General features: G+C 45.8%; 1 protein-coding gene across 1 annotated transcript; it reads right to left on the bottom strand.

Moving 5' to 3' along the window:
* Positions 1 to 221: 221 nt before the first annotated feature.
* LOC140723935 (uncharacterized) lies at positions 222 to 23,036 on the bottom strand. Its single transcript, XM_073038481.1, has 6 exons — positions 22,972 to 23,036; positions 13,930 to 14,057; positions 13,651 to 13,806; positions 1,471 to 1,637; positions 422 to 593; positions 222 to 321 (listed from the first exon to the last, which is right to left on the bottom strand). The coding sequence occupies exons 1-6, from the start codon at positions 23,034 to 23,036 to the stop codon at positions 263 to 265; spliced, it is 747 nt and encodes a 248-aa protein (XP_072894582.1). The 3' UTR covers positions 222 to 262.
* Between the last annotated feature and the right edge of the window lie 3,687 nt (positions 23,037 to 26,723).

Here is a 26,723-nt window from a genome sequence, read left to right as displayed (position 1 = left end):
GATTGCCCTCTTCTCCATTCTGACCCGGGTGGAGGGATGTGTAGTTGCGGGACACAAAGAGGAGTGATCCCTTTCAACAAACTCACCAACTCTCTGCGTGCTTCCTCATAATGTCCTGTGAAAACTCTCCCTCCAGCAAACATTTTTTCCATGTATCACTGTGCGCTGTGTCATGGTGGAACATTTACTTGATCAAGTTCCCGTGGCTCAACAACGACATGGCCCTACATAATATCAACCTTCGGTGGAAGCAGTGGTTTCTTCACTTACCTTTCAGCTCACTGGGAATCTCCGGTATGGGTTGATGGACCGGAACACAACCTGTTCAGAGTTTAAATAATTTCACAAGTTTCAATTCCACAAATTATAAGTACGTAATGTTTGTATTCCAAAATTAAATTAATCTCTGATACTATCTCACCATGTTCCTGTATTTCTTTCAGTATTTTGTCCAACTTTGGGACACCAATCCGCATTTTCACAAAGGTTTCCCACATCACCCTCCGGGCGCGGGAGCCTTTCTCCATCACCAGGCTCAGGAGGAGTTTAGAACTGTCCGCCCGCTCTCCCTTATCAGCGAGATCGGAGATTTTCTGTGAAGAGTAACAGTGAACATATTGGGGACTGACAGATTCACACAGAGAATGAGAAGTAAATGATGTGCTCTGTAACGGGATCACACTGAGCAGTCACCCGGACGGGTGCTGATCCTGTCTGGACATGGACTGTACATTCTGAGTGCAGAGCACACGGAGGGACATTCACCGTGAACCTGGTCCACCAGTCAATGAGATCCTGGCTGGTCTGTGACCGCTTCATTAACGTGGCTCCAAATCCATAAATAATTCCTCACCGGATTTGACCATGTAAAACAGAAATCAGAAAATAACGATCACAGATGAAGAAAGAAGTCGGGAGGGTTTTTATAACAGAGTGAGCAGTCACAGGGAAGTTGCAGAAAAGATGATGTGATTCATCTCCTCAGTCCGCCAGTGTCCAACATGACAGCGGATTACTGGCTGACACCTGATGCCTTTCCTTTGCCTTTTCCAGTGGAGGTTTATTCAGTGATTACACATTACAACATGGCAGTATTCCCCGATCCACACTGTTTGCAGTTATAGATTGTAACAGAATGATCTCCACCCAGAACAGAACACACTCGAGCTCCTGAGGCACCCACTGATAATGCCCCGGTTCTCACTGACATCCTGTCATCACGCTGCACGGTCTTTTCAAAATGAAAATTCCTACCATATTTAAATGTTACCTGCTCCCCTCGCTCTGAGCATTGAGCCGCCACTGGAGTATTTACACCTCGTTCAATCATTGCTTCAGATTCACAGTTTTAAGAATTATATATATTTATTTCTGATTTGTTTTATGCTTTATTATCCGATGAGTGAGAATTCCGACACCTATCAGTCCTGTGATGTGTGAAAATTCAAACCCATTCTCCCTCCCACTCACCCGATGTTCCTCTCCGCTGAACTGATTCTCGGCCGTTAACGCCAGGCTCACTCCGTGCACCCCTCTTTCCATCGCCTGCTCCAGCCTGGCCCGGTAGAAGTCCGTCAACTGCAGCAGCTGGAAATCGTCCCAGTTTGCCAGGAGCTCGGTGATCACTGAGCCCGGACCTGTGAAGGGAAATTAGGAGCATTAAAGAAATTACAACACCATACTGGGCAGTAACCTTTTCTCTGGAACCTAAAGATCACAACAAAACACACTCCGGAATATATATATGGGAGCTGGGGGGGGGGGGGGGTGGAGAGAACGGATTTGGGCAGGAGGGTGGGGGGCGCCGCGCACGTAGGAGGAGTTATAGATCCATCTGTTGAAGGCTGCTCTTTCGTGTCCCCAGGAATATACCTCTCTGTTTGGAAAGGACTCGGCTTACTCCTGAGAATATAGTAACCCATCACCATCACTCTCCTGGTACTGCCGATCACCACCGCTTTGCTCTGGGATACTGTCTGCCTACCTGGTCAACCCCTTCCTCAGCAAATCTCTGGGATTTCTCACAAAATGCTGCAAGTACTCAGCATGTCAGGCAGCATCTATGAAGGAGAATAAACAATCAATATTTTGGGCCAAGGACCTTCATCGAACTGGAAGTGAGGGGACAGTCATTCTAGATATTGCCTCATTACTTTCTATTGCATGTGGTCCTGATCTAAAACGTCGACTGTTTATTCCTGTCCATGGATGCTGCCTGACCTGCTGAATTCTGCCAATATTTTGTGTGTCTTTATGTTGCCCAAAACTTTCAGCATCTGCAGAATGTCTTGTCTTCTGGGGTAACTCGCTATTTTAATGTGCATCACAATCTGTTAGAGGAGCAGGAGCAGACGGTAACTGTACTCCTTCCACGTGTGACTGTGTTTCCCCAGAGATGTTAACTCTCTCTCTCATCTCTCTGCTCAGTTCTCACAAATACTTTGTGAATTGCCTATATTGCATTAAACCCAGGCGCAGAATCCGCAGAGTATTTATAAATTAAAATAATTCGCCAACATACCCGTGTCCTTTCTCAATGTTGTCGTCACTGGAGCTCCTCCACTGCTCGAACCTTGACCCATTTTGGGGACACGTGTGATCAGTTTTTACTGTTCTGAAACAAAACCAAACAACAACAGGATGGTCAGACATTAATTAAAGGAGAATACTGTTTTGTTTTTAAACTGAGGCAAGCACTTCCAAACATCTTGGGCCGATCCACTGAAGCCTTGACATGGCCTGATCCACCTGTGCCCATCCACCCACAGTCACACAATGTCCATTTTCGATCTCTCCATGGATTGTACACTGGGCCAGGATTCTGCAGGGTATCTACTCGCTGTATTGCAGGCAATTCCCTTTTTGGAACCAATCTTGTGTCCTGTACTAGGAGTGTTGCGTCTACAGAATGCCGAGGCAGATTGAGTAGACAGCGCCCACTGCCATGGTCCTCCTACCACTGGTGGCGCTGTGGTGAGTAATGGACAAGTGTTACAGCAGTGTGGGGTGAAACATTTCTGCTGACTATGAGACTTCTATTCCTCTCGTCACTAGATTATACAGATTTCTCAGCCACACATGATTCTCACTGTCTCCTTTCAGGTTATCATTGCCTGGCCTTGACACCTATGGCAGTATAGGATTTGAGTCTATAGAGAGACAGTCTGACATCCTGAACAATGCAATGTCACCTGTAGCATCGTGACATCTTGTCCTCAACCACTATAGTTTTACCAGCAGGAATTTAAGACCATTATTAGCACCAAAACTCAGTTAAGATTTCTTTCTTATATCACCTGGCTATTATCAGATAGTTAGTTATATGACACAATGTCAAACACAATGTCAACATGCCATACATCCAGAACAAGTTGGGAAAAATCATTAAAATAAACAAAATAACATGCTGGAGTTATTCAACAAGACAGAGAGTATGTTAATATTTCAGGTGGAAGATCCTGTATCAGAGCTGAGCCTGTGTGTAGGAGCCATGTATCTGTTCTCTATCAGGATTGTATTCTGCGTTGTGTATTTATGATGTTTTTATGGTAACTAGTTGCATCAGTGGGAGTGTGGTACGCGCAAAGGGAGTCAGTTATATATTTGTGCTTTGTTCCATGCAGTGCACAGCCCCAATGCCCTTCCTTTGGACAAGATTGGTGGCGTGGAGAGGGGAGACTTGCAGCTTGGGCAACTGCCGGTGTTCCATTAAAAAAAAACTTGCCCAGGCTTGCGCCCTGGAAACTTTCCAAGGTGCAAATCAATGGTCTATCGATACTAACGGAGGCCTACTACACTACCCAGCTGGGGACTGACGGATGTCATATATTTTGTTATCCACTCAAATACGCTGAACTTAAACTTGGGTACAGATCAGTTTCATTGCTTTAAGATTGTATGTTTACTGATTGCTAATAAAGGATCGAATACTTATCACTGACATTTGTAACAATCATTATTGGATTTCAGGGCACGTCATGTAAGTAGAACAAACCTGGGGGTGGGGGTGGGGGGAGTGTCTCCAGCAGTGGCAAATTAGCTTGGTTACATTTCACCGCTACATTCTCAACAGATGTGTCTCAACCTGCCGATCATTGAAATATTCTGAGATACTGAGTATTTTGCTTCAGTATTCACTGGTGAAAAGGACCTTGGCAATTGTGGGGATGACTTACCGCAGACTGAAACATATGAGTGTATGGACTTTAAGAAAGAGCATGCACTGGATCTTTTGAGAGGTTTTAAGTTAGATAAGTCGCCGGGACTGAACGAGATATACCCCATGCTCCTTTATGAATCGAGGGAGGAGATTGCTAATCCCCTGACGATGATCTTCACATCATCAATGAGGTGGGGAGATGTACCAGAGGATTGGAAGTTTGCAAATGTTGTTCCCTTGTTTAAGAAAGAGAGTAGATAACTGAGGAAATTATAGACCAGTAAGCATTTGGAGAGACGTAATCTGATTAGGGATAGTCAGCACGGCTTTGCCGACGGCAGGTCACGCCTTATGAACCTGATTGAATTCTTTTGAGGATGTAACAAAACACGTTGATAAAGGTAGAGCAGTGGAAGTACTGTATATGGATTTCAGTAAGAGGTTAGCTAAGGTTCCCCATGGAAAGCTCATTCAGAAAATAATGAGGGATGGGATCCAAGGAGACCTTGCTTTGTGGATCCAGAATTGGCATGCCCACAGAAGGCAAAGGGCGGTTGTAGATGTTTCGTATTCTGCATGGATGATGATGACCGATAGTGTTCCGTTGGGTCTGTTCTGGGACCCCTTCCCTTTGTGATTTTTACAACTGTCCCGGATGAGGAAGGTGAAGGATGGGTTAGTAAGTTTGCTGAAGACACAAAAGTTGGGAGTGTTGTGGATCGTCTGCAGGGTTGTCAGATGTTACAGTGCAACATCGATAGGGTGCGGAACTGGGCAGAGAAGCGGCAGATGGAGTTCAATACCGATAAGTGTGAAGCGGTTCATTTCGGTCAAATTTCAAGATAATATAATATTAATGGTAATACTCTTGTCAATCTGGAGGATCAGTGAGATCTTGGGGTTAGTGTCGATAGAACACTCAAAGCTGCTGCACATGTAGACAGTGTTGATAAGAAAGCATGTGGTGTGTTGACATTTATCAGCCATGGGATTGAATTCAAGAGCATGAGTTAATGTTACAGCTATACAAGACCTTGATTAGAACCTGCTTGGGGGTACTGTGTTCAGTTCTGGTTTCCTCACTACAGGAAACGATATGGCTGCTATAGAGGAAGCACAGAGGAGATTTACAAGGACTTGCTTTGGATCCAGAATAACAACTATTTTGTTCTCCTTTACACTTGTAAACAATCTTGAACCCTGGCGATAATAACACGACCAACCACATTACCTATGCTCCCTCTTGATTTCATAAACTCCAACAATGTCACCCTCATTCTCCTCTGGAATAAAGATCCAGATCGGCTAACCTCTTCCTATGACTCGGCACTCTAATCCAGGCAACATCTTCAGCAATCTCGTCTGCACCCTATCCAACTTGATAGTATCTTTCCTACAGCAGGGTCAACACAACTGTACAGAATACTCTGTGTAGCCACACCAACAATATAATGCCCATAATCCAGAACTCAATGCCCTAACTGATGAAGGCCAGCATGATTAAAGCCTTCTTTTCCACCCTCTATACTTGCCCGACCACTTTCAGTGACTGTACTCTTGTACTCCCAGGTCGCTCTGTTCCGCAACACTCTGTGCCCTCCCATTCACTACACCAGTCCCACCTAGTTTGACTGTCCAAAATGCACCATCGCTCACTTGTCCAAGTTGAAAACCATTTGCCATTACTCAGTCCCATCTCCATAACTGACCAAGATGTCTTTGATATTCATTGTCACCTGTTGCCTTATAAGCAATTCTCCCGAATTTAGTCTCCCTGTATGCACATGACTGTGTCGCCACCCACAGCTCAAATCTGCTAATTAAGTTTGTCGACGACACCACATAGATTGGCCTCCTCTCAAGCAATAATGAGGTGGCCTGCAGGGAAGAGGTCATCTCTCTGAGACAGTGGTGGCAAAGTAACAACCTTCCTCTCAATGTCGCAAAAACAAAGGAGCTGGTTGTGGATTACAGGAGGAATGGAGACGGGCTAACCCCTATTGACACCAATGGATCTGGGGTTGAGAGGGTGAACAGTTTTAAGTTGCTCGGCATTCACATCACCGAGGATCTCACGTGGTCTGTACACACCAGCTGTGAGGTGAAAAAGGCACAAAAACACGTCTTTCACCTCAGACGGTTGAGAAAGTTCGGTATCGGCCCCCAAATCCTAAGAACTTTCTACAGGGGCACAACTGAGAGCATCCTGACAGGCCGCATCACTATCTGGTATGGGAACTTCACTTCCTTCAATTGCAGGACTCTGCAGAGAATGGTGCGGACAGCCCGGCGTATCTGTAGTTGTGAACTTCCCATGATTCAGGACATTTACAAGGACAAGTGTGTAGAAAGGGCCCGAAGGATCATTGGGGACCAGAGTCTCCCCAACCACAATCCATTCCAGCTGGTACCATCCGGGAAACGGTACCGCAGCATAAAAGCCAGGACCAACAGGCTCCGGAACAGCTTCTTCCACCAGGCCATGAGACTAGTTAACTCACGCTCAATTGAGTGTACTCTATATTATATGGACTGTTCAATATATTATAATTTATTATGAATTACTTTCCTTGCACATTTTGACCGAGACGTAACGTAAAGATTTTTACTCCATATGTATGTGAAGGATTTAAGAAATCAATTCAACTTAATTCAATTCAAACTTGCTCACCGTGCCATGTACATTCATATACAAATCAATGCCATGAACAGTGAATTACAGAGGTCTCGACACTGACACACACATCCCACATATCACAGGGCTCCATTCGCTAAAACCATCTTTAATCATCTCCCTGTTTCTTGTTCTCGAGCCCGGTGTGAATCCACCTCGCCAGCTCCCCGTGACTCCCACGTGACCGAGCCTTCCCGATCAGCTGACATGTGGGATCTTGTTACAGACTTTACCAAAGTTCAGATGAACAACATCACTGCCCAACTTCACCCAACTCCCTAGTTAACTCTTAAATAAACTCCAAAATACGACTGATATGATGTCCCAGTGGGCAGTTTAGACGGTGATCTTCCGATAACCAATGTCCAACATCCCGGGATTTCAGCTTCACTGCAGACTGAGAAAATTCCGATCCCAGCTGTCGAATTACCAACCTGGACTGAAGCCCGTATACTGCCGGTTCCATATCATCAGAGACACCAGCCCAATATTATCACCCATACAAAGACGCCTTGGTGCCGGCAATTTGCCGTGGAGTTCCTGCCATTTCCGATTCACAAACTAAGGTGGAATTGGAACCTAATGACCCTCTGCCGGGGCCGGTGCTCAGGCTGGTTCCCCGGTCTGTATAGAGGATGCGGATACACTTCAGCCTGACCCCAGCAGCTAAACTGAGCACATTTGATCACAATCTTCCTGCTATGTGGGATCTTGCCCAGCACAACTGGCTGCCATGTTTCCTGCAATGTAGCAGGAACAAAATGTAAAATTATAAAGTAGAAAATGCTGGGAACTCAGTTCATCAGACTACATCTGCGAAAAGAGAAATGGTGGAAGACCCAGTTCCAGAACTGAGACTGTCCAAGATGCTGCCGATCTGCTAAGCGTTTCCAGTATTTTCTGCTCTTCACTTTAAATTTCCTGCAACTGTAGTATTTCTCCCTCTTCATTTTAATACACAGATAGTAACTGATTGCTACCCTAGACTGTAAATACCATCCCACCCCAACAAGTTTGCTAGTTCTCAGTTCATTCTGACCCTGGTGTAATACATCCCACACAGTCAATGCTCACGGCATCCTTTCCTCCCACTATCACTCTGTTACATTTGCTCCCGAGGCCACTGTCTCTACGCTGAGAGGTGGTGACCACAGAGCGATAAAAACTGCAACACTTGCTGCAGCTCTGACGGGCCGTTACCCTGGAAACAGAGGAAGTGGCTCACCGAAAATAACCGAGAAAGGAAATAAAAAACTCAACATCAGATGCTATGAGTCCCATTATGATGAAGATTAACACTGTAGCCATTTCGTAACGGTTAAACTAAATTTGAAATGGCTGCTTTTACCCGGCCACGTGTTGTGTTCAATTACACCTCTGGTATTTCTAGCTAGCGAAAAACCAATTTTGGAAAAGATGCAAAAGAAAACTTCACAATGAAGGAAAGGTTTGAAAGAGAGATTGTTGAAATATATCATTGCAGCAATGGGGTACAGGCTGGACAGAGGCTGAACAAGATGGTTGATATATATCGTTGAGGTGATGGGATACAGACTGCACAGAGGTTGAAATATATCAGTGAGGTGGTGGGATACAGGCTGGACAGAGGTTGAACAAGATGATTGATATATATCATTGAGGTGGTGGGATACAGGCTGGACAGAGGTTGAACAAGATGATTGATATATATCATTGAGGTGGTGGGATACAGGCTGGACAGAGGTTGAACAAGATGGTTGATATATATCATTGAGGTGGTGGGATACAGGCTGGACAGAGGTTGAACAAGATGGTTGATATATATCATTGAGGTGGTGGGATACAGACTGGACAGAGGTTGAACAAGATGGTTGATATATATCATTGAGGTGGTGGGATACAGACTGGACAGAGATTGAACAAGATGGTTGATATATATCACTGAGTTGGTGGAACAGAGGCTGGACAGAGTTTGAACAAGATGGGCAGGTGATGAGCAGATGGAGCCAGTTGGGAGAAGGGGATGAAGGACGATCTCTGATGGTCCTGAAATAATAATACGCACTAGTACATAACAGATTCCAATATAACAAAACCAGAACAAACAATAAGAACTTTGGTATGTGCCCTTTTCTACTCTACACACTTTATCAATGCACCGCAGAAAGTATCCCATCCCGAAACTTCACATCTTCATACAGCTACTGCTCTTCATTTAACTGAATGAAATAGTGGAGAACTGTGGACACAGCTGAGTACATCATAGAAACCAACCTCCCCTCCATGGACTTTGTCTACACTTCCCACTGCCTCAGTAAAGTAGCCAACATAATGAAAGATCCTCAGAACTGTTTCACTTCTGATACTCCCATCGGGTCGAAGATAAAATAAAACAGAGTCATACCACCAGGCTCAAGGACGGTGTCCATTCTGCTGTTAGAAGCGAACAGCGTGATGAGTGGACTCCTGACCTCACAGTCTAAATCGATGTGACCTTGCACCACATATCTACCTGCACTGCACTTTCTCTGTAACTAGAATGATTTGTTACACCTGGCACCTGCCAGCCTTCTCCTTCCCACCATTCCCCACCTTCTTGATAGGGCCCCTGCCCCTCCTTCTTCAGTCCTGACAAATGGTCTCGGCCCGAATCGTTGACTGTTCATTTCCACGGATGCTACCCGACTTGCTGAGTTCCTCCAGCGTGTTGTACGTGTTGCTCTGACCCCAGCATCTGCAGAGTATTTTCTGTTTATGATGACGGCTGCTCTCCTATCTCAGCCACATGTTTCTCATCAATTCATTCGCTCTGCTGATCTCTGTTTCCCTCCAGGAAACAGGCTGATGAATCTCTGAAATAAACACTCTCTAACCACTTTGCTAATCCTCTATAGAATTAAATTCCATCTTCTGCTGCCCTGTGTTGCCCAGACCACTCATGTTCCACCCCGTTACTATTTGCAACTTCCCACCTCCGCCATTACCTGAATCCACCTCCCACTCCCTAGTTCTTGCCCCGTCCCCAACCCTCACTTGTTTTCTCTGACTTTTTCCCGTCTGCTCTCAGTCCAGAGGGAGGGTCTCAGACCAGAATGTTGACGGTCCATTTCCCTCCACAGATGCTGCCCGACCCACTGAGTTCCTCCAGCAGTTTGTTCTTTGGTGTGTCTAACCCGTGTTAGTATGATGAGCGGGATTTTACACCATATTCCAGGTACAATCTCAACAAACCCCAAATATTCAGCACTGCTTGGAGCTCTGGTGGTCTGTTACCCTGGTGATGTAGGAAGCAGAACTAACTGGAAAAGGAAATAAGGAACTCAACTTCACATGCTCTGAACTTCATTGTGAAAAAGATGAATACTGAGCTCTCAGCCATTTTGTACTGGGGAAGCTAAAATTCCAGTGGCTGTTTTAACCCTGTCTCGAGGTGCATCCAGTAAATCTGTTGGTAGTTCCATCTCTACAGAACTTCCAGCAGTGCAGAAGCTGATCCAAAATCAAACACGTTGTTGGATGTGGCCTATCTGTTCCAAATGTCAACTGTGGGATATTTACAAAGGGCATCACACAATGCATTGTTGTGATAACCGTGAAGTTCCCTCCTTTGTTAAGTGGTTAAAATTTTCATCATATTCCTGTGTCTGCAAATATCTTCTAATTGCGATCAACCCCAGGCATTGATATAGGTGGACTTCAGATACTGCTATTGGACAGAATGATGAAAGGGAATTTCCTCAGATATAATTGAATGGATTGAGATTGTGACCTCAGGTTCCAGACTCCCCTACTGTTGAAAACATCTTGTCGCCATCGACTCTGTCCAGAACATAGGATTTCACTGAGGTTCCTGTTCCCATAGTCACCATCCCTCCATCGATAATAGGAGCAGAGACATATCCAACTTCCGTTAATTCCCCTCCTCCCCTTCTTACTCCATCCCTGATATATAGATTTTCACCCCTCCCTTTTTTTTTCTTTCTGTCTCTGCCCATCACTCTGCCTGTTCTCCACCTCCTCCTGGTGCTCCTGTACCGCTTCCTTTCTCCCTAGGCCTCCCGTCCCATGATCCTTTCCCTTCTCTAGCTCTGTATCCCTTTTGCCAATCACCTTTCTGGCTCTCAGCTTCACCCCACCCCCTCCGGTCTTCTCCTATCATTTCGCTTTTCCTCTCCCCCTCCTACTTTCAAATCTCTTACTATCTTTCCTTTCAGTTAGTCCTGACGAAGGGTCTCGGCCCGAAACGCAGCCAGCTCTTCTCCCTATAGATGCTGTCTGTCCTGCTGCGTTCCACCAGCATTTTGTGTGTGTTGCTTGAATTTCCAGCATCTGCAGATTTCCTTGTGTATTCCTCATACATAAAAAATTTCAATCCAGAATCACCCTTGTGAACTTTGTGAACAACAACTGTAGTGAACACATTCTCACGAATAGCAGACAATGTGGTAACAGGATAAATTATTGGGAAAACCTGTTATTTCCTCCCCGCCCCGCTAACAGTTACAAAATAACATCTGGCGTTCAGCGTGCTCATCTACGCATGAAGCCGTAAGAGATGGGAGAGAACTTCAATGACATCTCAGTGCCTGTGTTTACTTGGGAGACAGATAGAGACTATAGAAATGACAAAAGCCAGTCAGGGCACGGATTGTGTACGGATTACACAACAGGAGTTTACTGCCTTGAGGAGAATTAGGATGGATAAATCCCCAGGGCCTGACAAGGTCTCCCTCGGACCCTGTGGCAGGCCGGTGCAGGAAGGCTGGCAGACACGGATGTAGCTGTCATTTAAGGAACTGAGTTACACGGGCAGGTTGAACAGATTAGAAATTGCTCACCTGGAGCACAGGAGAATCAGGAGAGATGCTCGCAGGGGTTCTGAACCACTTTTTGCTATGCTGAACTGTGGGGCCTGTGGACCCCAAGTTGGGAACCCCTCCTAGAGAATACAAGACCTATAATGGTATAAATCGGGATGGGTGGGGGCATGGATTTGGGCCGAAAATTCAAATATTTAAGGGGAATTTGAGGGGGAGCGTCACTGAGAGGCAGTGATCACGGAGCGATAAAGATCTGTAACAATCCTTGCAGCTCTGGTGGTTTGTTACCCTGGAAACGGAGGAAGTAGCTCACTAAATTTAACCAAAAAAGGTAATAACATACTCAACATCAAATGTTGTCTGTTTCATCATGACAAAGATTAACACTGCAGCCATTTTGTAACGGTGAAACAAAAATCGTAAAGGCAGCTTTTACCCTGCAACGTGTTGTATTCAATTTAACCTCTGGTAGCTCTAGCTAATAAAAAAGAAACCTGGAATAGGTGCAAGACAAAACTTCACAATTAAGACAATGTTTAGTAGCGAGATTGCTGATATATATCATTAAAGTGGTGGGACGCAAGCTGGACAGATGTTGAACAAGATGGGCAGGGAATAAGCAGATAAAACCGGGAGTGAGATGGAATCAAGGAGAATGTCTGATGGTCCTCAAGCAATACACAGATGCAGTAATAATAGTACACTGATAGATAACAGATTTCAATTTAACAAAGCCAGAACAATCAATAAAAAATGTGGTTATATGTCCTTTTCCACTCTACAAGCTTTATCAATGCTCCACAGAAAGTATCCCATCGCGATGCTTCACATCTTCATACGGCCTTTGCACTTCGTTTAAATGAATGAAATAACAGAGAACAGTGGGCACATCATAGAAACCAGCCTCCCCTCCATGGACTCTGTCTATACGCCCTGCTGCCTCAGTAAAGCAGCCAACATAATGGAAAATCCCCTTCACTTCTCAGTCTCCGATTGGGTCGAAAATAAAATAAAACAGAAACGTAACACCAGGCTCAAGGACAGTTTCCGTTCTGCTGTTATAAGCGAACTGAATGTTCCCCAGTGTGATGAGATGGACTGCTGACCTCACAGTCTAACTAGATGTGACTTTGCACCATATATCTACTTGGACTCTACTTTCTCTGTGACCATAATGAATTGTTACACTCTGTTATTGTTTTAACTTTTATCACCTCGATGTACTGTTGTAATGCTTGATCTATGTGGGTGATGGCAAAGACAGGATTTTCACTGTACCTCGGTTCATGTATAAAAACAGATTCTCCATTTCAATCGTGTGGGAATATTAGACAGCCTGGGTTGCTCCTTTGGAAATTCCGGAGGGGGTGTACACATTTCCGAGAAACACAGATAAATGAAAAAGACTTAATTCTTGCATTAATACGGTCATATGATAGGAAACATTGGCTGCATGTCGGCAAGTCGTAGCAATGGAAGGAAGATGGAAAGACATTTCCCAATTCCCCGGCAGGAAGTGAGAGATCTGGATCTCACTGTCCTGACTGAACGGAAGAAAGATGAAACTACCAATACACGTGGAGCAGTGTCCCGAGGGTGCGATTACTCTGTTTAACCCTCTCTGTCTGCAAGAACACATAAAGGCCGAATGGCCGCTTTCAGTGTGCTGTAAAACCATTATCGACCCCAGGCATCGATCCAGGTGAAGTTTGGATCCGATACCGGGCCGCGTGATGGAGGTGAAGTTCCCCAGGAACAACTGAACGGATGGATTTAGTCCGGGCATCACCACCTCATCCCGCTCCTGTGACCCGAGCAACAGAGGCTGAGCGGCGGCTCATCTCTCAGGCGGTTCGGTGCGAAGGTCCCACAACCCGGACCAACCTCAGCAGGCTGTGTCCAGGATGCGGGACGCGGCCGCCCGTTCGGGGACGTTAACGGGACTCACTGAACAACATCAGGTCTCCCCCCAGAAATTGTCGGTCCGGTTCCCTCTCAGGACCGGTCTCAATACTCACCGATGGGAACTTGATCAATTTCCCCCGCAGACAGTGATCCGACCCCCGGCTCCCCGCCAATGATCTGTTTCGACACAGAAAGGAAAGAAAACCCCCGCCCATCCGGGGACCGTGTGAGCGGGGGCGGGGCCTCGAAAAGCCGCTGCTGCTGCAGATCTGCGTTTGAAATGGGAGGGAGAAGTGGATCACGTGACGGGGGAGTTAATGCAATCCCTACATTCATTAGTTATCTCTTTATTGCAACATGAACGTCATATATTCCACACAGTGAATACTCACGGCGTCCGGGCATCCACACCAGCTCCTGAGGCCACTGAGGGGCGGTGATCAGAGAGCGATAAAAACGTTCAATACTCCTTAGCTCTTCTGGGCTGTTAACCTGGTGATGGAGAAATGGCTCAGCAGAACTAAATGAAAATAGGAAATAAGGAACAACCTCACACACTTTGAGTTTCATTGTGACAAAGATGAATACTGAGCTCTCAGGCATTTTGTAATGTGGAAGCTGAAATTCTAATGGTTGTTTTAACCCTGTCTAGAGGTGCCTCCAGTAAATCTGTTAGTAGTTTCATCTCTACAGAACTTCCAGCAGTGCAGAAGCTGTTCCAAAATCAAAACACATTGTTGAATGCGGCCTGTCCGTTTCAAATGTCAACTGTAGGATATTTACAAAGGATATCACACAATACATTGTGGCGATAACCATTAAGTGTCCTTCATTGTTCAATTAAGTGGTCAAAAATTCCATTATATTCTTGTGTCTGCGAATAAACTATAACTACGCTCAAACCCCTGCACTGATACAGGTGATATTCAGATCCTGTTCCTGGACCGAAGGATGGAAGAGAAGATCCCCAGATATAATTAAATAGATTGAGATTGTGATCTCAGATCCTGGGCTCTCCTACTGCTGGAAACATCTTGTCCCTATCACTCTATCCAGTCCTCAGGATTTCATTGACATTTCTGTTCCAAGTCACCACCCCTCCATTGAGAATAGGCCCAGACACACCAAATGCCCTTTATACATAAAACATTTCATTCCAGAATAATTCTTGTGAAATTTGTAAACAATAACAGTCATGAGCACATTTCCAGAATAATAGACAAGTTGGTGACAGGATAATTTATTGTGAGAAACTGTGCTTTCCTTACTGCCCTGTGAACAGTCACAACATATCTCCCGATGTTCAATGTGCCTATCTATGCATGGAGCCGAAAGAGATGGGAGAGATTTTCTTCAAATTCTGTGTGCCTGTGTTTCCTTGGGAGACAGGAAGGGACTGTGGAAATGACGAAAGCCGGCCAGGTCATGGATTGTGCACGGATTACACAACAAGTGCTTGCTGTCTCGAGGTGAATTTGGATGGATAAACCCCCGGAACAGGGTAGAGACTGCTGGAGCCCTGTCGGACACGGATGATGCTGGTATTTAAGGAGTAGAGTTACAGGGGTAGGTTGAAAAGGTGAGAAGCTGATTCCCCGAAGCACAGGAGAATGAGGGGAGAAGCTAGCAGGAGTTCCCAAACTTTTTAAGACCGTGGACCCCTACCAGACTGGCGGGACTATGGACCTCAGGTTGGGAACCTCTGCTAGAGGTAAACAAAACTATAATGGTAGAAATAGCGTGAATAGGTTTCGCCCCAAATGTTCGGTGTGCTCATGGGGTTAGGGCAAAAAGTGGAATATTTAAGGGGAATCGGACTAGAAACTATCTCACTCAGAGGGTGACACGAATGCGGATGCCGGTATCAAATGTGGTATATAGGAGAAGTTTGTATGGTTACATGGATGAGGGAGGTATTGAGGGATATGGTCTGGGTGCAAGTGGGTGGGTCCAGGCAGAGGAAGGCACAGACTAGATGGACCGAAAGCCCTGTTTCTGTGCTGTAAGATAGAGAATTTAAATTGAACGTCCTACATAAGTCTATTTCCTAGGAGACTAAATCATTTCAACGTAAGTTCTAAAAAGCTGCAAATACAAGAAACACTCTGGAGATAAAGAATATCTGTGGAGAGGAACAAAGTTAATGCTTCAGCTCCAACCCCCTGTGTCGGAATGGCTTCAAGCAATTTCTGACCTGATTTCAGGTCTCTAACAATATGAATGTTCCTTTAATTTCTAGCTGCTGACAGACAGGCGACAGCAGCGGGAATTTCCAAACACGGTGGGAATACTGATCCCCGGGTAGATAACCAACGATACAAATACTGCGCAGTTCGTTCCAGACACTCACTCGCTCTGTGTATTGAGATTAAATCGCAGGTCTCTCTGATCTCTCTGCTCCATTGTATCTGTGTCCTCTGGCTTCGGACTCCCCAACCCTGGGGAACAAGCCTTCATATATTTGACTGGGCATCAACGGCATTACAGACTACGTCAGGTACGTAACGCACTCTGAACAATGCTTCGAGGCACCCAACACAATCCAGCCACGAAAGCTACCCCATCCTACGTTTGAATAGATTGTAATAGGTACATTTAATATTAGGGAAATGTATACGATATACATCCTGAAATTATTTTTCTTCGCAAAAATCCATGAAAACAGAGGAGTGCCCTAAAGAATGAATGACAGTTAAATGTTAGAACCCAAAAAATCCCCCCAAGCTCCTCTCCCATGCGTAAGCAGCAGCAAAGCAACATCCCCCCCGCACCTGCAAACAAAAAACATCTGGAACCCCCACCGAACACTCAAGCGTGCAGCAATGCATCAATAAAAACACAGATTTGCAGTACCATCTAAATAAACCCCTGTGCAACTGGGTGTTGGACTACTGAAACAACCGGCTTCAGAAAGTCAGGATGTAGAACACTCCTCACTCCCAGTCATCCTCAACACGGACTGTGTGCTGAGCCCATTGCTGTACACTCTGTTCACACATGACCGCACGGCCAAACACCCGGGGAATCACATTGTCAAGTTCGACAAAGACACGACAGTTGTGGGGTCCATCACATATCAATGAGATGACATATAGAGAGAAGGGCTCAAGGCCGGGTACACCCCAACCCACAAACTCACCCCACCACACCCTCATTACCACGAGTTTAACATTTCCTGGCACTCACCATATGTACAGATACTCCTGTGCCTAACGTCACTTTATGGACATATCACCAATGTTTTAAGCTATGACATTTTTTTTTAATAATTCTGATATTTATCTCTTTGTGATTTTTGTTCCTGCATGTGATCCACAGCACCAATGATTTATGTTCCCCTTAATTTGTCGATTTGTGGAGTTTGTTGCAACAGATGGTTATTGAGACTGTCATTGGGTATATTCACGGCAGTGGTTAATATATTATTGATCGCTAAGTATTGATCATTTTTGTTAGCCAGAGCTACTAGACGATTAATTAAAAGTTGCACGTCAAAAGCAGACTTCACAATTTTAGATTCTTCATTTCAAAATGGCTGCAGTGTTAAACTTTATCATAATTAAACTCACAGCATACGATGTTGAGTTTGTTATTTCCCTTTTCGGTTATTTTTGGTGAGCCACTTCCTCTGTTTCCAGGGTAACAGCCCACTAGAGCTGCAAGAAGAGTTGCACATTTTTTATCGCTCTGTGTTCACTGCCTCTCAGGGTAGGGAGAGTGGCCTCGGGAGTAAATACAGCAGCATGATAGTGTGAGGAAAGGATGCTGTGAGCATTGGCTGTATGGAATGAACTGAGAACACAAAAGCATAGAAACATAGAGAACCTACAGCACAATGCACAGACCCTTCGGCCAACAGTGCTGTCCCAAACATGAACATACTTTAGAGATTTCCTAGGGTTACCAGCCCTCTATTCTTCTAAGCTTCACATACCTATCCAAAAGTCTCTTAAAAGACGGTACTGTATCCGCCTCCACCACCGCCGCCGGCAGCCCATTCCTCGCACTCACCACTGTCTGCGTAAAAGAAACTTAGCCCTGACATCGCCTCTGTACCTACTTACAAGCATTTTAAAACTGTGCCCTGGGAAAAAGCCTCTGACAATCCACAGGATCAATGCCTCTCATCATCTAATACACCTCTATCAGGTCACCTCTCATCCTCCATTTCAAGAAGAAAAGAACAAGTTCACCCAACCTATTCCCATAAGGGTTGCTCCCAATCCAGAAAAATCCTTGTAAATCTCTTTTGCACCCTTTCTATGTTTTCCACATCCTTTTTGTAGTGAGGTGACCAGAACTCAGCACAGTACTCCAAGTGGGGTCTGACCTGGATGCTGTATAGCTGTAACATTACCTCTTGGGTCTTGAACTCAATCCCACGATTGATGAAGTTCAACACACCACATGCCTTCTGAACCACAGAGTCAACCTGCGCAGCAGTTTTGAGTGTCCTATGGACTCGGATCCCAAGATCCCTCTGATCCTCCACACTGCCATGAGACGCAATTAATTCTATATTCTGCCGTCATATTTGATCTACCAAATGAACCACTTCACACTTATCTGGGTTGACCTCCGTCTGCCACTTCTCAGCCCAGTTTTGAATCCTATCAATATCCCACTGTAAACATGGACAGCCCTCCACACTATCCACAACACCCCCGACCTTTGTATCATCATCAAATTTACTAACCCATCCCTTCACTTCCTCATCCAGGTCATCTATAAACATTACGAAGAGAAATGGTGCCAGAACAGATCCTTGAGGCACAGCACTGGTCACCGACCTCCATGCAGAATATGACCCGTCTACAACAACACTTTGCCTTCTATTGGCAAGCCAGTTCTGGATCCAGAAAGCAATGACCCCTCGGACCTCGTGCCTCCTTACTTTCTTAATAAGCCTTGCATGGTGTACCTTATCAAATGCCTTGCTGAAATGCATATACATTACATCTGCTACTCTTCCTTCATCAATGCGTTTCATCACATCCTCAAAAAATTCAATCAGGCTCGTAAGGCACGACCTGCCTTTGACTAACCCATGCGGACTATTCCTTATCATATTATGCCACTCCAAATGCCCATAAATCCTGCCTCTCAGGATCTTCCCGATCAATTTACCAAACTCTGAAGCAAGGCTCGTTGGTGTATAATTTCCTGGGCGATCTCTACTGCCTTTATTGAATAAAGGAACAACATCCGCAACCCTCCAATCAGTTAATATCTTTGCATTAAAAATAAGACAAACTGCTACTGCAGGAAATTTAAAGTAAAAAGGGAGAATGCTGGAGACATTCAGCAGATCGGCAGGATCTCGGACAGTCCCAGTTCTGAAACTGGGTCTTCCACCATTTCTCCTTCACGGATGTACACTGATGTACTGAGTTCCCAGCATTTTCTATTTTATAATTTTACATTGTGTTTCTGCTACCCTGAGGGAAACATCGCAGCCAACTGTGCTAGGCAAGATCCCACAGTGCAAGAAGACAGTGATCAAAGATAGTTTAGCTGCTGGAGACAAGCCGAAGTGTATCCGTATCCTCTCACAATCTACAGCCCGGTAAACCAGCCTGAACAACAACGCAGGCAGAAGATACTGAGGGTCTCCTCTCACCTTAGTTTGTGAACCGAAAATGGCAGGAACACAACGTCAAATGGCCAGCAACAAAGTATCTGTGACTGGGTTATAATGTAGGGATGGAGTCTCTAAGAACATGCAACCTACAGTATATGGACTTCGATCCAGGCTGGTAATTCTACAGCTCGGGTTGGAATTTCCTCAATCTGCAGTGAAGCTGAGGTCTCGGGTGGTTAGACATTGGTTATGGGGAAATCACCGACCGCAATTCCCAGTGGGATATTATACCTCTCAAATATTTTGGGACATCATACCTCACAAATATTCTGGAGATGTCCGAAAAGGTAACGATGGCGATAGATGACGTAGGGCAGAGATTTTGTCTAAGCGGACTTTGGTGAAGCCTCTAACAAGATCCTGCGTGGCAGCTCATCTGGACGGTTCGGTCACGTGAGATTCACGGGGAGCTTGCGAGGTGGTTTCACACCGGGTTCAATGACAGGAAGCAGAGGGAGATGACTGAAATTGGATTTAGCGAATGGAGGCCTGTGACGAGTGGGATGTGCGTGTCAGTTTTGGGACCTCTGTATTTCATTATTCATGCCATTGATTTGACATGAATACCTGGCACCGTTAGCAAGTTTGTTTTTCATATTGCAACAGGTTACAAATAATTTCAAGGGGCCCTTGGGTCAGTTATTGAGATGGGCTGAGAAATGGCAAATGGTTTCAACTTGGACAAGTGAGAGATGGTGATTTTTGGCAGTCAAACCAGGATGGGACTGGTATAGTGAATGGGAGGTCATGGAGTGCTGTGGAACAGTGCGATCTGGGAGTACAGGAGTACAGTTCACTTAAAGTGGACGGGCAAGTATCGAGGGTGGAAAAGAAGGATTTAATCATGCTGGCCTTCATCAGTTAGGCATTGAGTTCTCGATTATGGACATTGTATTGTAGTTATATAAATTGTTGGTAAGACTACACCGAAAATTAAATATGTGTTTTCTTTTCATACTATCGTAGGAAAGCCATTATCAGGGCGCAGAAGAGTTTGTTTAAGATGCTGCCTGGATTAGAGGGCCGAGTTATAGGGAGTGGTTGGCCGAGCTGGATCTTTATTCCACAGGAGAATGGCGGTAACATTATCGGAGTTTATAAAATCAGGAGGGTGTACAGATAATGTGGGTGGTCGTGGTATTCTCCCCAGGGTTCAATACACAGGATTGTTTAATGTCAATCCAGTGAACTGTTGTAAAGGGGAACATAAATCATTGTTGCTGTGGATCTCATGCAGGAACAAAAATCGCAGAGATAAATATCAGCATTATATAAAAACATCTCATAGCTTAAAACATTGGTGATATGTCCATAAAGTGACGTTAGGCACAGGAGTATCTGTACATATGGTGGGTGCCAGGAAATGTTACACTCGTGGTAATGAGGGTGTGGTGGGGTGAGTTTGTGGGTTGGGGTGTACCCGGCCTTGAGCCCTTCTCTCTCTATGTCATCTCATTGATATGTGATGGACCCCACAACTGTCGTGTCGCTGGCGAACTTGACAATGTGATTCCCCGGGTGTTTGGCCGTGCGGTCATGTGTGAACAGAGTGTACAGCAATGGGCTCAGCACACAGCCTGTGTTGAGGATGATTGGGAGTGAGGAGCAGTTCTACATCCTGACTTTCTGAAGCCGGATGGTTCAGTAGTCCAACACCCAGTTGCACAGGGCTGTATTTAGATGGTAGAGTTGGAATTTGGTACAGAGCGGTTCTGTCAGTAAGAATATTGGTGAGTAACCAATGCGGCAGGATTGGAGTTATTGATGTGTGTCATTCCCGGCCGTTTCACTCTCTTTGTGATGATTGGTGGCAGTTCCACCCGGCGGTAGTCGTTTTATTCTGAAGCTGTAGAGTTCTTTGGTGCAGGGATGATGCTGGCCGATGTGAAGCCTGCATTAGTGAAGTGTTGACGATGGCCGTGAAGTCATCAGTGAGCTGGTGCCCACACTGACGGAGCACTCGGCCTGGGATGTTTCTGCCCCGGCAGCCTCACAGGGGTTGGATCTCGGCAGAGTCTGTTCATTGTTGTTACAGAGAGTGGCTGCTCACCTGTCAAATTATGACACCTTTTTCCCTTATTTGGAGGGGGGAGAGGTGGGAGAGAGAGGGGGAGAAAGAGAGGGGGAGGGAGAGAGGGGAAGGGAGAGCGAGAGAGGGAGGGAGAGAGAGAGTGTGTCAGAATGAGACAGAGGTGAGAGAGAGGGAGAGAGACAGGGTGCAAGAGAGAGAGAGGGAGAGAGAGAAAGAGAGAGAGGCGGAGAGAGGGAAAGAGAGGAGAAGAGAGTGTGAGAGCGAGGGTGAGAGAGAGAGGGTGAGAGAGAGTGACACACACACTGTGGTATTTCGAATTATTAGGTGAACGAGTAGTCTTTGGGGTTCTGCAAGTCTGTGTCTTTACTGATGCTTTGCTGCGCGCTTGATTGTTCGATGGGGTTTGCCGATGCTTTTTTTTTGCTCGGGGGGAAGTGGTTGTTGCTTTGCTGCTGCTTACGCATGGGAGGGGGAGCTTGGGGGGTGGGATTTGAGGTTCTAACATTTAACTGTCATTCATTCTTCAGGGCACTCCTCTGTTTTCATGGATGTTTGCGAAGAAAGATAATTTCAGGATGTATATTTTATACACTTCTTTGATATTAAGTGTACCTATTGCAATCTATTCAAACGTAGGAGCGGGTAGCTTTCGTGGCTGGTTTGTCTTGGGTTCCTCGAAGCACGGGGGGCCGGGGAGGTGGTATCACTGGTACAGTCAAAGCTTTTTTTTCTAACGTAGTCTGTATTGCCTTTGATGTCCAGTCAATATATATCAAGGATTGTGTCTCGGGGTTGGGGAGTCCAAACCCAAAGAGCACAGATACAATGGAGCGGAGAGGCCAGAGAGACCTGAGGGGTAATCTCAAGACACAGAACGAGTGAGTGTCTGGAACGAACTGTTCAGTGTTTGCATTCTTATTTATCTACCCTGGGTTCAGTATTCTCTCCGTGTTTGGAAATCCCCACTCACTGTCGTCTGTCTGTGAGCAGCTGGAAATTAAAGAAACCTTCAAGTTGATTTGATTTGAAATCAAATCAGAAAATGTTTGAAACCATTCCGACATAGGGGGGTTGGAGCATTAACTTTGTTCCTCTCCACTGATATTCTTTATCTGTAGAGTGTTCCTTGAGCTTGCAGGATTTTCGAACATTAAGTTGAAATGATTTAGTCTCCTGGTAAATAGACGTGTCGGACATTCAATTTAAATTCGCCATTTCACAGCACCGAAACAGGGCTTTCGGCCCATCTAGACTGTGCCTTCCTCTGCCTGATCCCATCCACATGCACCCAGACCATATCCCTGAACACCGCCCTCATCCATGCACCCATACAAACTTCTCCTATTTGCATTTGAAACCTGCATCCGCATTCATGTCACCCTCTGAGTGAAATTGTTCCTACTCCGATTCCCGTTTAATATTTCACTTTTTGCCCCAAACCCATGACCACACTGAACATGAGGGGCAAAACCCTACCTGCATTCACCCTATTTCTACCATCATAGTTGTCTTTACCTCTAGCCGGGGTTCCCAACCTGGGGCCCACAAACCCTCCAGTTAATGGTAGGGATCCATGACAAACAAAAAATTTGGGAACCCCTGCTAGTATCTCCCCTCATTCTCCTGTGTTTCAGGGAATCAATTTCTAACCTGTTCAACCGACCCCTGTAACTCTACTCCTTAAATACCAGCAACATCCGTGTCCGGCAGGGCTCCTGCAGCCTCTACCCTATTCATGGGGATTTATCCAACCTAATTTACCTCAAGACAGCAAGCACCTGTTGTGTAATCCGTACACAATCCATGATCTGGCCGGCTTTCGTCATTTCCACTGTCTCTTCCTGTCTCCCAAGGAAACACAGGCACACAGAATTTGTTGAAAATCTCTCCCATCTCTTTCGGCTCCATGCATAGATTGGCACACTGAACATCGGGAGATATCTTGTGACCGTTAACAGGGCAGTAAGGAAAGCACAGTTTCTCTCAATAAATTATCCTGCCACCAATTCGTGGAAATGTGCTCATTACAGTTGTTGTTTACAAATTTCACAAGGGTGATTATGGAATGAAAAGTTTTATGTATGACGGGCATTTTGTGTCTCTGGGCCTGTTCTCATGGAGGGGTGGTGACTCTGGGAACAGAAATGTCAATGAAATCCTGAGTGCTGGATATAGTGATAGGACAAGATGTTTTAAACAGGAGAGGAGTCTAGGATCTAAGATCACACTCTCAATGTATTCAGTTGTATATAGGGACATTATCTTCCATAGTTCTGGCCAGTAACAGGATCTGAATATCACCTGTATGAATACCTAGTGTTGATCGTAGTTATAGGTTAATTGCAGGCACAAGAATATAATGGCATTTTAACTACTTAATTGAATAAATAAGGACCCTTAATGGTTATCTCCACAATGCATTGTGTGAGGCCCTTTGTAAATATCCTATATTTCACATTTGGAACAGACATTTCGAATCCAACAATGTGTTTTGAGTTTGTAACAGCTTCGGCACTGCTGTAAGTTCTGTAGAGATTAAACTACTAACAGATTTAATGGAGGCACCTCGAGACAGGGTTAAAACAGCCATTAGAATTGTAGTTTCCCAATTACAAAATGGCTGACAGCTCAGCATTCATCTTTGTCACAATGAAACTCAGAGCATGTGAGTTTGTTCCTTATTTCCTATTTTCAGTTAGTTCTGCTGAGCCACTTCCTCCATCACCAGGGTAACAGCCCAGCAGAGCTACAGAGTGTTGAACATTTTTATCGCTCTCTGGTCACCGCCCCTCAGTGGCCTCAGGAGCCGGAGTGGAGGCCCGGATGCCTTGAGCATCCACTGTATGGAATATGTGATGCTTATGTTGTAATAAAAAGATAACTAATAAATGTAGGGAATGCATTCATGCAAATCTGTTTAGGACGTCACAAACAGGGGTCAACAGGGATCACTCCCTCCACAATCCCCTTGTTCATTCACCCCTCCTCACTAATTTTCCTCCAGATACTTATCCCTACATACGGCCTAAGTGCTACACCTACCCGTACACCCCCTCCCTCAGCTCCATTCAGACTCAAAACAGTCCTTCCAGGTGAGGCAACACTTCACTGCGAATCTACTGAGGTCATCTGTTGTGTCCGGTGCTCCCGATGCGGCCTGCTTTACATTGGTGAGACCCGCCATCAATTGGGAGACCGTTTTGTCGAGCATCTCTGTATCATCTGCCACAAGGGGGACTTCGCAGTGGCCAAACATTTCAATTCTGATTCCCATTCCGACGTCTCGATCAATGGCCTCCTCGTGTGCCAAGATGAGACCACCCAGAGGGTGGAGGAGCAACACCTTATATTCCATCCGGGTACCCTCCAACCTGATTGAATGGATATTGAGTTCTCCTTCCACTAAACAAATCCCCCCCCCTTCTCTATTACCCACTCTGAACTTTCATTTCTGCTCACCAGTCTATTACTTCCCCCCGGGTCTCCTCTTTCCCTTTGTCCTATTGACAATGCTCCAATTCTTTCATCTCCTGCCCTTGACCCGCTCATGACTTGACTTCACCTATCAGCTTCCAGTTCGCCATTTTCCCTTCCCCGACCTTTATATTCAGATCACTTCTCCACCCCCCCCCCCCCCATCCCTCAGTAATGAAAAAGGCTCGTGGTCCAAAATGTGGACTATTTACTCTTCCCCATAGATACTGCCTGTTGTGCTGAGTTCCTCCAGCATTCTCTGTGTGTTGCCTTGGATTTCCAGCCTTTGCAAGCTTTCTACTGTTTAAGTATGATAAATACCGTAACAATTATTTGGGTTTTATTGAGATTGTACCTGGAATATGGTGTAAAATCCCGCTCCCCATACTAACACGGGTTACACAGACCAAAGAACAAACTGCCCGAGGAACTCAGTGGGTCGGGCAGCATCTGTGGAGGGAAATGGACCGTCAACACTTCAGGCCGAGACCCTCCCACTGGACTGAGAGTGGACGGGAAATAGTCAGAGAAAAGAGGTGAGGGGTGGGGATGGGGCAAGAACTGGGGAGTGAGAGGTGGATCCAGGTGAGGGGGAGGTGGGAAAATGAAAATAGTGACAGAGGGTGGGAGGTGAGTGGTGGGCAACACGGGGCTGCAGAAATGGAATTTAATTCCATGGAGTATTAACAAAAAGGTTATAGAGTATATGGTTTAGAGATTTACCACACTGATTCCTGGAGGACGACGAAGTTTCACTGGTCGTCTTCACTTAAAACAGAGGGCGGCAGATGTGTGGGGACCGAGGGGATTGAGGAAATGAGGACCGGGCAGAAACATGTGGCTGAAATGGGAGAGCAGGTTCCATCTTGTTGATGGTTAGAGGGGCTGAATGGCTTTCTCCTGCTGTTTCTCACTTGATGTTTCAGTGATTCTGTCCAGTGAGGCTGGAGGAATGTGAATAATATTATTACTTATAAAGATAGAAGTGATTTGAATGAAACCTTTTCGGGTCTGACTTGTGTATCGGATCGGGATGGGAATCGAACCCGTAACTCCGAGATCCGAGAGGTGGAGCAATGGGGACGCCAAAGGTACCGAGGGAAAAATAAAAAATGTAGCTGGTGTAAATATGAAATAACGTGTAAAATGCGTTATAGGTATGGTTAAAATGCGGTGGGTCGGGCAGTGTGTGAGGGGCGAGGAGCAGAGTCATCGGTTCAGACGGGAGACCCTCCACCCGACAAGTTTCTCGCTCCCATTTCAAACGCAGATCAGCAGCATCCGCTGTTTACGCTTCCGAGGCCCCGCCCCCGCTCTCACAGTCTCCGGATGGGCGGGGTTTTATTTCCGTTCTCTGTTGAAGTGGATCGTTGGCGTGGAGCCGGTGGACTGATCGCTGTCTGCGGGGCAAATTGATCAAGTTCCCATCGGTCAATATTGTGGCGGGTCACTCGGGGTGAACGCGACCGACGATTTCCCATCGGTGAGTACTGAAGCCGATCCCAGGGGAGGGAAACCTGATGTTGTGCAGAGAGTCCCGTTAACTTCCTCGAAATGGCGGCCTCGTCCCGCTTCCTGGACACAACCTGCCGGGGTCGGTCCGGGTTATGGGACATTCGCACCGAAACGACTGAGATGAGCCGCCGCTCAGCCCCTGGTGTTCTGGTCCCAGGAGCGGGATGAGGTGGTGATGCCGAGACTGAACCCATCCATTAAGACGTACCTGGTGAACTTTACCTCCATCACCCGGCCCGGTATCGGATCCAAACTTCACCTGGATCGACGCCTGGGGTCGATAATTGTTTTACATATTTCCAGCACACTGGAAGCGGCCGTTCAGCCCGTTGTGTTCTTGCAGACTCGAGGGTTAAGCAGAGTAATCGCACCCTCGGGAGACTCCTCCACGTGTATGAGTAGTTTCATCTTTCCCCGTTCAGACAGGACAGTGAGATCCAGATCTCTCACGTCTGATCCAGGTCTCTATTCATTGGAGCGTAGAAGGTTGAGGGGGGATTTGATCGAGGTATTTAAAATGTTGA

The sequence above is a fragment of the Hemitrygon akajei genome, unplaced genomic scaffold, assembly GCF_048418815.1.
Source record: "Hemitrygon akajei unplaced genomic scaffold, sHemAka1.3 Scf000148, whole genome shotgun sequence".
Taxonomy (NCBI): Eukaryota; Metazoa; Chordata; class Chondrichthyes; order Myliobatiformes; family Dasyatidae; genus Hemitrygon; species Hemitrygon akajei.
This window is presented reverse-complemented; position numbering and strand designations above follow the sequence as displayed.

Coding starts and splice junctions, on each gene's coding strand:
- LOC140723935 (XM_073038481.1), bottom strand. CDS start 23,036: ATGACGAAAGCCGGCCAGATCATGGATTGTGTACGGATTACACAACAG. Junction 13,807..13,929: donor GGTGTGGATGCCCGGACGCC/GTGAGTATTCAC, acceptor TTTCAAACGCAG/ATCTGCAGCAGCAGCGGCTT. Junction 1,638..13,650: donor AATTGATCAAGTTCCCATCG/GTGAGTATTGAG, acceptor TTCCCTTCACAG/GTCCGGGCTCAGTGATCACC.